This window comes from Cervus elaphus, chromosome 18, assembly GCF_910594005.1.
Source record: "Cervus elaphus chromosome 18, mCerEla1.1, whole genome shotgun sequence".
NCBI lineage: Eukaryota > Metazoa > Chordata > Mammalia > Artiodactyla > Cervidae > Cervus > Cervus elaphus.
In genome coordinates this window covers 64,583,168-64,596,313 of record NC_057832.1, presented here as the reverse complement: position 1 = coordinate 64,596,313, position 13,146 = coordinate 64,583,168, and the positions used below count along the sequence as shown (strand labels likewise).

Here is a 13,146-nt window from a genome sequence, read left to right as displayed (position 1 = left end):
TGTAATCATCAGCAGGCTGTGAGATTGCCCATCATGGCAGAGGAAGAATAACATTATGCTCATAATACGGTTTTATAATCATAACCTGCAAGTGCCCTTAAGTAGAAATTGTACTTCTTGACTCAGTACTATGAAAAAGAAAACCATGGCATCAACTAGATGAAAAACAAAAGATGTATGCTTGACAGGTATTCCAGTTCTCTTTAAGCAAATGCTGAATAATCCTAATCATAAGACTCAGCTACTTAGGGTTGTTCTGTGGAGCTAACGCTTCCTCATGGGTCTACACAATGTAGGTCTGCCCTGTATGAGATGATCTACAGATACCATCCTGAGCCTCCTTTGTGATGGAGGAAGATCACTGGGAAGAGCTGCTCTTTACACTGTTGATGCTCAAATAAATTTTCTTATGCTTTCTGGATTGGAATTCTGTATATCCACTGAAAATTTGTGCAAGGGCTTGAGATGATTCAAAGCTCCACTTTTGAGAAAAATGGTGGTTCTGTCAAAGGCATCCTGACAGACCCCAGGTAATGGGAGTACATGAGCCTATGCCTGGGAACCAATACCAGCTGGAATGCTAAATGCTCACATGTAGAAGCAAGCCCTGCTACCTGTCCTCCTGGCATTTTAAGTACATGGGTGTCTCTAATCAGCAGCTAAGAGTCTTAATATTATTTATACTTCTTTAGAGGAAGTCAACCTAGACTTGACTGGAAAGTTAGTACCTACCACCCAAAAACACCCTCCAAGCCACAGGTGAGAGCCTACATTGTGCAATGTCATGTACGTGCAGTCATGTCCAACTCTCTTCGACCCTGTGGACTGTAGCTCACCAGGCTCCTCTGTCCATGGGATTTTCCAGGCAAGAATGCTAGAATGGGTTGCCATTTCCTCCTCCAGGGGATTTTCCCAACCCAGGGATCAAACCCACATTTCTTGCATCTCCTATATTGGTGGGTGGATCCTTTACCAATGTGCCACTTGGGAAGCCTTGTGAAATGTCATAAAGAAGTGATTTATTCTTCTAAATATTATTAGGAAGTTAATAATTACCTTAGCCCTGCCTTTTCTGTGTGAAGATTTAATGGTACACAGAGTCAAGATCACAAACATTCATATCAAGTACCACTTATGTCTTTTGGTAAACTGTAGCTGAAGACACAGCCTGTCATATTACCCATCTCACATAAAGGGGCCGCAGACCTTTATTTATATAAATAGATCATCTCACATGCCTAGTGCATTTAAATCCTCTGTATGCCTTAGTGTCACTCTACTTGAAAATATTTTTTCCCTGTATTTTAACATCACGAATTCCTTTAAGTCACTTTTGAAGTCTAGAGGATGTATATGCCAGAAATGGAGGCACTTTAATGGTCTTATTCACCACTATATTCCCAGTTGCTAGAAGAATGTCTGCCCTGTGGTCTGTGGTAGTCAATGCCCTGAACAAACAACCAGAAGATAAATGATTCAAGAAATATGTACATACATACCAATGCACAAACAAGAATTACCCGGTGTCTTGTGCATGGACACTCATTTTACCAGCAATAATCCAAATGTAAAAAAGTCTCTGTCATCTCCTTCCTTCACTCAGTGTATCTTCACTGCACATCTGCCACATACCAGAACCCCTCTGACTCAGCTGTTGCTCCTGAAGGGCTCCTAAACCTACCCTGGTGAGTTGAGGGGTCATCAGACAACCATTTGACAATGTAATGAGGACAATGGTAAGAGATTCGTGCAGATACCCGGGGAGCTCATGGGCGGGCACATCGTCAGCTGGGAACACAGAGAGTAGGAACTAGGGTGAGGGGACTGTTTTCCCAAAGGTTCTGGCCCAGGTGAGCCTCTGCAGATGAGGAGAAGCCAACTGTTGGGAGACAGGGGAAGCATGGCTGCAGGAACGTCAAGTGGAACTGGGGGAACCAGCAGGCAGGAAGTGACTGGGGCATTAGGTAGAGGACTGGAAATGAGATGACGTGAGGCATAAGGGAGGAGGCAGCCCGACATACCTGAAAGCCTGCCATTTCCACTGTTGGCAATGGGAAGCTTTTCCATGGGTTGAAGTCAGGCAGGGGCCTGGTAAGATTTGCACCTTAGACAGGTCACCCTAATGGCTGACTGGAAAATGGACTAAAGGCAGAGAAAGCCCAGGTGGGCAGGACTAGTGACCCCAGGTAAGAGCTGACAAGAGCCTGGAAGAGCATGTGGTTACAGAAATGGAGAAATGCAAAGGAGAAAGATTTTGGAGAAAATCATATACTTTAGTGCTTGATTTCATAGTTACGAGTGCTTCTGTTCTGTATTTCATTATTACTAGTATTCTCTGATAATTCCTAAGGATCTCCTGTTAGGTGAATTTTCTTTTTATTGCCTACTACACTATATTCCCCGCCCCCCCCCCCCCCCCCCCCGCAAATGTTTGCATGCCAATTCTTACAGCAAAAAATAGAGAGAAACAACCACTGAGATTGTCATGACAAAGAACAGCCACTTACTTCTCCCTTGCTTCGTGAGAACAGCAAACAAGACAAATGGAAAGGTGACCTTGCAAAATTTGCTTCTGGGGTATTCAGATAAGAAAGCAAGTATTGGGAATATTTTTAAAATATTAATATATTAAAATATTAAAAACCTTATTTGTAAGGTTTATCTAATCCTATCACAGCTATGGATAGGATTTCAAGGTCACCCTATAGACTTAGCCAAATACCCTTATTTCAATTAAGTTTTAAAAAAAAAATCTTTAAAATACATGTCAGAATATGACAGAATCTAGAGATACTACTCTCAAAAATGCACTCTCCCTGCCAGTAATCATCCAAAAGAGTATCTTTGCAGTCCATTTTTGCTCTTTTCCAGAGTGAGGGTAAGACTGCGAGTTAGTACTTCTGCCCTGTTTTACACAACTGCTCCCAACCTCTGACTGATGTTACCTTATGCACAATGAGCTCGTGCGTGCCATCTGGAAGTGTCCTACCATCTTCCTGCATCAGGGGAACAAAGGAGAAGCCAAACAATTTCTTCTCTCCTTTCTCCTTTGCTGTAGAAGGGAAAAAAAAAAAAAGAATCAGTCAGTTACTTCACTGTATGCTTACACAACTGTGTTCAGACACACAGATTGTGGAGATGAGTGATCATGAAGAAATAGACCCCGCCCCACCCCCCACCTCCCACCCCCGCTCCCTTTACACAATGAAGAGCAGCTCTTATGACGGGACTTCTGTCTACAGTTGGCCACCCTCTAACCCCATAGTCCTGCCTCATAACCCTAAGTTATTTTCCTTGACTAATTTTCTTCAAGGGATTCACTATTTGAAATTACGTGTTTTGTTTGTTTGTTTTTTGAAGTTGTAGATTTCCCATTTCTTCTCCTCACAACCCAAACTCCACCCCTTAACATAAGCACCATGGAGGGCAAGATTCTTGTCTGCTCTATTTTACTCTATGCTTGGTATCTCAAAGAATGCCAAGAACATAGTAGGTTCCCAACAAATGTATGGAACACAAATGAATGAGTGAATGAATGAACTCTCCCTACAGACACATGTATAAACAGAGACCTCTGAAAGCCACCTCCTTGGAATCAGGCACGCAGACAAACATAAACTGCAATCAATAGTTTGACAAGAGCTTACTGCAGTAGTATTTGTATGCCAGAAACGAGGCACTGAGGTTTTCAGATGCCCAACTGAATTACAATGGCTAGAACAAGGGTCATGAGCAACTGTTTACAGATAAGGAAACTGAGAGGTCTATCACAATGTCACCTGCTCCAGACCTCTTGTGTGCCATTCTAGTACTTTCCACCCAGCTTCACCTTCTCCAAAAATGAAGACCGCATGAAAGAGAATCTGGTTTGTTCAACTGGACTCTGTCCTTGTATTTAGACATGCAAAGAAGAGTTGCAGGCTGGCAGCCATCATGGGCTGGCCTGTTTTTCTTGCCCACACAACTGTGGAAGTCGAGGTTTTACTTGACAGAAAAGTCCAGCTTTGGGATACAGTAAGCCCCATGCTAGAGGAGTCAGATCCTGAGGATTGGACAAGAGACTCTAATAATAAACACATTATCCCCCTTCCAATTCTTTCTGGCATTTAACCACAGGGATGTGGAACCCTGTGCACAGATTAATTCTAGCTGGCTGGGTTAGGTTCCTGGCATGAGGGCAGCCCTCAATTGTGATTACAGTAAAGGATTTTCTTTTTAAATCATTAATTTCAAGCCTAGAGAGAAAATGGGGAAATACCAACACTCTTCAAACAAAAGTCACAGCAAAGATCTCTGGAAAGAGATTTCTACGTCAGTGAGTGTGCTGGGTATGGAACTTGTGATTTACGGGGCAAGACTTATTTAGAAATAGTTTCTTAAGTTGCTTTGACTGTCTTTTTGGTGTGGTTTTTGGTATTCAATTCGGAAAGATAAACAAAATTCCAAGATGCATAAAATTAGCAAAGGTAAGGAACAAAGCAATAGCTTCCCCAAATGTGCCCTTGGTTATAAGGTAATATAAATACCAAGTAAAGTTTAAAGTACGTAGCCTTTTCCCCTAAGCTATTAGATCAGGACTAATGAACTAAATAGACTGTTACATATAATATGTATAATACAATCCCCTTTTATTAATAAAACCCCTGAATCTATGGATTTCACCTCTTGACTTTCCAATATATTTCTTCTTGTAGCTCAACTTGTACAATTCTGCCCCCTGGGACCTCCAATATATTGACTCACCACTCCTTACCCCTCCACTTCCACTTTCCATTTCTATAGCCCATCATTCTAATCACCTCAGTGAAAATACCCTCAACCCTCCCCCTTCCACATGTCCACTCATAACACTACACCTTGGCAGAATCCAATTTGTGGCTTATTCTATGCCTAATCTAAGCTTAATTAATGTGCACTAACTACAGAAGCGTCCTGGGAGAGGCAAACTTTCTGCGTTTACCTCATCAGCACACTCCTCTACTTTTCTAGACAATAATTTCATCCATTCTCCTCGTCTCTCAAGCCTCCAATACCTTGATACTTTCACTGTCAGCTCATGGAGACAGCACTCCCTCACACCCTCACATCCACCTATCACTCACCTGCATCTGCCCTCCTAGCCCTGAACTGCCCACACTCCCACCCAAGGCTAATTTTTATCCTTGAGTCCTAGGTCCTGTGCTCCTTTCCCAACTCAAGGACACTGTTCCTACAGGCGTCCCCACTCTCTACATCATCAGGTTTTCCCCTCTACTGAATGATTTCTCCCAAACGAACATACTTTAAAAGTTCCATTTAAAAAAAGAAACAACAGCAAAAACTTCCTATGACCTACTTGTTTTATAGCTACTATCTCACTTCTCTGCTCACCAGTATTCTTTATAGCAAAGCTTCTTAAAAGATCTGTCTATACTCACTGCCTGCCCTTCCTTTTCTCCATCTTACTCTTCGACTGACTCCAGTCAGCTTTCAACTCCACAAATCCAAGAGAACCACCTGTCAGGTTCAATGACTTCCATGATGCCAAATCAGGAGATCATTTCTTGGTCCTTAATTTATTTATCATTGGCACCTGACACATGATCAATCCCCTTGTGAAAAACTTTCTTCCTTTAGTCTCCTAGGTTCTATTCTTCCTTGATTCTCCTTCAACCTTACTAGCTATTCCTTTTTAATCTTCTTAATGACTACTTCTCACTCTCCCCAAATCCAAATGTGTCAGTGACCCAAGGATCCATTCTTGGACTTCTCTTTGCTATTTAAACTTTATACGTAGACATCTTGTCCAGTTTCGGCTTTGAAAACCACGGATATTTGTGATATGCTGGAGCTGACCTGTACTGGTTCATAAGAACTGACAGTATGCATCTTCCCTCAACTACAAGATCAGTGATGTCATGTTGGCAGCTTGAAATTGACCATGGTAGGAGTATTTACCCCATGGAAGTCAGCAAGTGCCATAATTTAGGGCTTCCCCTCCCTTCTCCATCACTCTGAGTGCTGGTTAAATATTTACAGCACACCAATGAACTACATGTTCTCATTATCAAGTTTAAGTCTCCAGCTTGGATCTCATTCAACTGCCTACTTGATGTCTTGAATATCTAATAGACTTCTCAGACTTAGCATATTTAAAATGGAATGTTTGATTTTTTTCTCTCCAAACAGATTCTTCCTGTTGTCTTCCCCACTTCATTAAATGACCCCTTTACTCTGAGGCCAAAATCTTGAGATCAACCTTGAATTTTCTCCTCCTTTCACATCCAATCTGTCAATAAATCTGTATAAAAGAATCAAACCACTTAAATCTCGTACTTGGAATTCTGCAAAAGCCTCCTGAATGGCTTTTCTGTTCCCATCTGGCCCACCTACAATCTATCATCCATACAGTTGGCAGACTTAACTTCAATCTAAAACCTCTAATGCTTCTTTCTCACTCCAAATAAAGTCCAAAGTCCTCCTTCCCATGACCTAAAACACAACAGAGGATCTGGTTCTGCTGGTCCCTCTCTGGTTCTCACCTCCAACTCTCTCACTTGCTCATTCTGGCCTTCTTACTAGTCCTGTAAAGTACCAATCACGTTTGAGAATGCACAGTATTAATAGATATATGCAAATCAAATATGAATCTGAGCCAATCAGAGGCTTTCCTGGTAACTTCACATGCCTAGGAAAGTCCATGAGGGTTCCCTTGAGCTGTCTAAGGGCTGGATCAGCTCCTGGCTGAAAAGACAGCACAAGAGTCAGGGGTGCCTAAGACCACACAAGCCAGTCAGGCCTTTAATAACCCATCTCCTCTTTCTGTGTAGTCTTCCTAGACTGTGAAAGTGATGAATTGATTTTTATGAAGTGATCACCTTCAGAAAAACCTTGTAGATTTCTACAGCCACTTCGTTTCCTCCTTCTCTTTCATCTCTTTCCATAGAGGTTATTGGTTCTTTGAGAATGGCACCCATTTACCTCCAGGATTCCATTCACCTCCATTTCTCTCTCATGGAGGTCTCTGGTTGGTGACGCACTTTCTACAGACTATCCCACACTGTTGTTTCTGCTTAGTAAGCAGTACCCAACATAACAAGGCCACGGAGACACTCATCCACTTACTGGAACAATGCCGGAACTCGAAGCGGATATGCGCACCCCTGAATTTATCCACGGGGATAGGAAGTTTCAGCAGCTCGGACCACCTGGGGCTGTTGTTATGATAAAGCACAAAGGAGTGGTACTCGCTAGCCGGTGGCTCTCCAGAGCCGAAGGATATAAAATCCTGACAAAAGAAACACGCAAGTTAAAGACAGCTTCATTTCAAGATGATTTTGGAAGGAGCAGAACAATTGCTTTGCTGTGTCTGTGTGCTCCCAAAACAGCACTTAATGCGAAATTACGTCCTCAGTCCTCTTCGGGGCTGTTTTTGCACCTGCTTCTGCAGGCAGGCTGTGTTTGGTTCATCCTGAGGCTGGTCTCCCAGGGCCTAATTGCTCAAAGGTGGACCTCAGTGACACATGCTGGCTGAGCAACTGCATGCCCAACTCAGAGTCAACTACAAAGCAAAATTCTCAACCAGCCACAGCCAAAAGCCTTCTGTGCCTTCCTATAAAACTCAGTAAGCCCCGGGGCTCCCATGAAATACTTCTTCCACAAAGGAATCTGAAATGATCACCCTGATTAGCAATACTCTAATCTCCACGTCCTATTTTGGTCATAATGAAAATACATAGGATTAAATATGGGCTCAGACACTAAAGAATGCCTGCAATGTGGGAAACCAGGGTTTGATCCCTGGGTAGGGAAGATCTCCTGAAGAAGGAAATGGCTACCCACTCCAGTATTCTTGCCTGGAGAATCCCATGGACAGAAGAGCCTAGAGAGCTACAGTCCACGGGGTTGCAAAGAGTCAGACATGACTGAGCGACTAAAAATTAAAAAACCCAACTGCACAAAGAAAAAGTATACCTCTCCAAAACTATAACAGATGAAAGAGAAAAAATGAAATGGGATAAAAATGCTGCATTTAAGGAGTAGCTGCTATGAGGATGTTTTTGACATGATTAATTAAACAAACTGAAAGTTTATTTTCCCTCTTTTCATGATTAAAAACAAACAAACAAACAAACTACATGGGGGTGGAGAAGAAAAATAAGATTGAAAATATTGCAAATCATAAGTTAACTGATCGCACTAAAGATGAACCCAAGGCAAGGATGTGAAATTGTTTTACCAAAAAGAATTCAGCATTAACGTACCTTCAGGGTCTGGCCACTACTCTCTACAATGAACATCGTAACTTCCACGTTTCTGGCCACACTCTTTCCTCCTTTCTCAAATTCTCCCCTTTCTATAGTGATATATAAATCATTCCGCATTTCACCTAGCAGGAGAGGAAAATTGAAATGGCATTTTATATATATAGTAGGAAGTATAATAAGAGTACTCTATCAAGGAAAAGTTTAGTTCACAAAAAATAGTGTTATAGCATACAACATACAATATTTATACTTCTATAATAAGATCCTCACCCTTACTGCCAACATCCAAGAAAAGCAAAGGCCAGCCTCTGCTAGCTTGAAATTAGCAATACTGAAAATGTACATTTAGGAGGGAAATAAAGGACCTGGGTAGAAAGGTGCTGTCAAGTTTCACCATTTTTCAATATTTCCTTCATCTCATTTATGAGGTGTGATTACAGAATGACAGCTGAGAAGGGGTGGTTCAAAGAAACTAGTCTCAATACTTTATAGTCAAGGCACTTAGAGAAGAAGAAATACTTAAGTGGAAGAAAATGATAGGACTGCAAAGGGTACAGTTACAATTTAAATCTTCTAAAATTCATGGACGAAATGATCTCACTCCTGGAAGAAGCCAGGTTAGTGCTTTACAAACACAGATGTAGAATAATTCAGGCATACAGAGACACTTGGCTTAATATTTCTTGCCATCAAGCTATAAAACAAATGAGAAAGGCCCTGGATTCAAACTGACATAGTCTATGTACACATATATCATCTATTGTTTTTTCTCCACTGGCTATTTATGAAACTTGAATGTTTTTTCATTTTGCCCCTTTCTGACTACAGCAAGAAAAAAAAAAAAAAAAAATAGAAATTGTATGCCAAACAGCAAAGAGAGGCAAACACCTGCTTTTATTTCTCCTTGACAACCTGCTTTTATTTCTCCTGTAAGAATTAAATTAGGGGTAGGCAATAAGTGGATACGGACACGAGAAGTAAGTCAACAACGTGTGACTAGAAAATTTTTGAAAGTAAATATTGGTAAGGTCAGCAAGGTTGAATGTACTTTTACTTAACACAGCTTCCAAACATTTGAACACTCAAAAGCAATATTGCTTTGTTCTAATAAAAAACAAAAAACAAAAAAACCCTCTCCTTAAGAAAGCAAATCACCAGAAGGAGCAATAACCATACAAATGTACCCACATTTGGGAAATTTATCAAACTTCCTGACCGAAATGTATATAAGAAAGTACCCTAGCTTTCAAAACCATGGGGGAATACCAGTGGCATGGGCTCCTTCCTCCACAAAGGCCGGCTTTTAATAAGAGCATCATCTGCAAATGACCTTGTCTGACCAGGAAACAGATGGGCCACAAAAGGGAGACACTGAATAAGTTCTAAAAAAGATGAAATCTCACTCCCTCTTTAGAAAGTGTATGTAAGGAACACATTAATGAAAACAATTGATACAGTGGTCTCTGCCTTATAAATTTCTCAGTACTCTCATGTAGCTCCTACAAATCAACTTGAACAGGCAATGAACTTGGAACTCCAGGAGAAAAGCAAGGTATTTCAACACATATAAAATTACATTTGCATGCTTTGAAAGTTTTCTTGTTTAACCATCTCAATTTTTTAAAAAATTAGGAAAATATGACCCCACAAATTTCACAAATTCTCTACAGTTTTATAACCTGATTCATTTAATTTCTATATATTTATCATTAAGTTTATACATATTTATTTATATATATATATTCATACATACACACATACATTCTCAACACTATTTATTTTAACAATTCCAATGCAGAATAAATAAGCTCACAAAGTATGTCCTCCAAATTCACCAGTTTCAACTCAAAACAGGCCTGCAGTGCTAATGGTCTGCACATGTGCTATTTCAACAACTGTCTGAGGGGAAACTCTTGACAATACTGTTCCAATGAACAGATCTGCCAGGTGAAAAAACAATACAAAAATCAAGGTACTTTAGAACACACACCCACACACACAACAGTAGGAAAATTCCTTTGCTTCTGGAGTAGGTGACATATGATGAGTGGCTGAGGTGACACACAGACTATAAAACACACGCTGATTAATGGGAAGTGTAGCTACAGGGGCTTTTACCTTAGAAATTTCTCATAATGAGTGATTAGCTTGTCCAAACCACATGGGGATTAACTGTCCTGCAAAATGAAGCGTAAGTGTTTCTTGGGAGGGGGACTTCCAACTCTCATCTATTGGCAGGGCCAGTAATTCTGGCTTAAGCAAAGTGGAGGGAGGGAGGCCTGCAAGATAACCTGTTTCTCCCTGTATGCATGGGCCCTGCAGAGGAACAGGGATGGAGGGAGAGTAAAATACCACCAGGGCCGTGAAATTCTTTCTCCATGTATTCATTCAGCAAATAGACTGTGAGCACCTACTATGTGTCAGATGTTATCTTAAGTCCAACAGACTCAGCAATGAACAAAGCAAAGATGTCTTCACTGCAGAGCTTAGATTCTAGCAGGAAAGGATTTTGAACAAAGAAGAAAAACACAGAGCACACTGAATAATGCCAAGAGCTATGGATCAAAGTGAGACAGACAAGGCGACAGGGTGCTGAATGAGGCAGAGGGGCTGTCCCCTGAGAGGAGCCCTCACGAAGAGGATGAGACTTCCGGGGAAGCGAGGCTATCTTTCCAAAGGGAGGTTTAACATGGCCTTCGCTTCCCAAATGGACCCCTGCAGTTGGTTTTGCTTGTAACTGAGCTGGATTCTTCTCTCTCTTCTGAGTTCAAATAAGCCTAAAGAATGTAGGGTCTCAGGAAGACTTGAATAAGGAGATCTGGATTCCACCCTTCCCTGCCACTGTCTCCTGTCTGTGACATTAGTCTAGACAGGGCAAGATAAACCTTGGGCCTCAAGCGTTTATATCACTCAAGTGGGATGCGGTAAAGGTAGATGTAGGGGTGGGAGAGCCAGTAGGAGGGACAAGGCTACTTTATTATGTTATGTTTCCTTTTCTGTAGAATTTCTAACATACAACACATTCATATATAAAAACACCTTATACATACATTCTACTTTTCTGTTCTTTAACTGTCACTGTCCCTGAAACTCTCTTCATCTTTCCCCAAACTTTTAAAAAATTTTTATTTTTATTTTGCAAAGTTTTTAGACTGAAGTAAGATTTCTCTGAAAAGAGAACACACGACAAGAACATTTCTCCCAGATGACATTCTACATGTGCCCACCCCCCTCAGGAATCCATAGCTTGCTGTGTTCTAATATGGCAAGGTGCCGTGTTTTGCCAAAATATGTCGAAGGATAAAGTTGAAACAAGTGTTAATTAAAGTTAATACATTTGAGGTTGACTCTAGAGAAAGCCAACCTAAAGAAAACTAAGCCCAAATGGTGTTAAGAAAGCAAATCCTGGGTAATTAAGAGAGAAATCATAAGGTGAGTATTGAAATGGAGTCACAGCACCAGTCATGAAAAGCTACTTGCCTGACAATGTTTATTAACACCTTGCACCTCTTAAATTTATTACTCTGTAAATTTGACGGGCTTGACACTTTCCTCTGTTTCACAGGCCCTGTTCTGCTGGTAAGCCTTCAAAATATCACTGTAGATGAGAAAAAGATAAGGCCACAGCAGTAGGAACAAATTCAAAAAGAGTTCAGTAACTACAATCAAATGGGGTTGATTTGTGGCTTATCCTCAATGGGCAACAGGCTTTTTTTTTTTATCAGTATCCGTAAACGTTGATTCTGTCCTATGAATGCCTTGGATAAAGTCACAGAGGACAAGCTCATCACACCAAGTAAAACACTGTCCTCAGCCATAGGGGCTAGTCCAGGGCCTCTTCTGCGCTAGACAATTGTCACTTTTGGAGCTGGAAAATAAGTTTCTGTACTTCTTAAAAACAAAAGACCATATGTAAATGACTATAGGATTTTTGTGACTTAGATTATGATGATGGTGCTTAGTAGTAGATAGACAGTAGTCAGGTATTTTGCCAAGTACTGTAAGTAGAATATCTCATTAAATCCTCACATTAAAACCTCATTAAAACCTTAAACAAGGTCCTATTATTTCCATTTTACAGATGAGGAAACTGAAGTACAGAGATTAAGAAACATGTCCAATGTGTTATCAGTATCTCTGCTTTACCCATGAAAATGTAATTCAACAGGTAAGAACATTCATCAAATAAGCTAGCGCAATTTAGCCTTTGCTTCCAAAAGACCAGTGCCCTAAGCAAGGAAGATACTAGTCCCACCCTAATTGGCCAGACTAGTTGTCAAGCAATGATTTCATTTCTAGGAATGAGACAGAACATGTATGCTTCTGATCATAAACAATACGGAGAAGGTACTCATCAGTGGAGAGATGAGGGTGACAAGAAGTTAACTGAACTTTGAAATGTTGAGGTTACAAGCAGGAAAACTCAGCCCAGCAGAAAGAAGGTAGAAGGAAACTAGTTGAACATGAAAGAAGTCATTTTGAGAGATGACATGAGATGTGATGATGTGATCTTGGCCATTTAAGTACTCAAGTACAGCCAAGAAACCATCCCCAGGGACCCGAGGAAGAAATTCATGCCTGGACATGTAGCTGAGCTGAATGGCCCTTTGTCTGTGTAGCAGGCACTTCCTTACCTCCCCAAAGATGTCCAGGTCCTAATCCCATGAACCTGCGAATAGGTTACCTTACATGACAAAAGGGGCTTTACAGACATAATTAAGTTGAGGCTCTTGCGATGGGAAAATTTTCTTCAATTATGAGAATGGGCTCAATTTAATTTCAAAGGTCCTTATAAGAGGGAGGCAAAAAGTCAGGGTCAGAGAAGGAGATACGATGAGAGAATCAGAGGTTGAATGATGTGGGGCCATGAGCCAAGGAGTACAGGCCACCTCCAGGAGCT

The 13,146-nt window shown here is 41.0% G+C and overlaps 1 protein-coding gene across 3 annotated transcripts in view; it reads right to left on the bottom strand.

Annotated features, from left to right (window-relative positions):
• The window catches only part of DOCK4 (dedicator of cytokinesis 4), a 473,136-nt gene that overhangs the window by 168,424 nt on the left and 291,566 nt on the right, over positions 1-13,146 (bottom strand). For all 3 annotated transcript variants that reach the window (XM_043872328.1, XM_043872326.1, XM_043872327.1), the window contains exons 14-16: positions 8,244-8,368; positions 7,105-7,267; positions 2,946-3,052 (exon numbers count right to left, since the gene is read on the bottom strand). In XM_043872328.1, the coding sequence (XP_043728263.1) occupies positions 2,946-3,052; positions 7,105-7,267; positions 8,244-8,368 (395 nt within the window). The remainder of the gene's footprint in view (positions 1-2,945; positions 3,053-7,104; positions 7,268-8,243; positions 8,369-13,146) is intronic.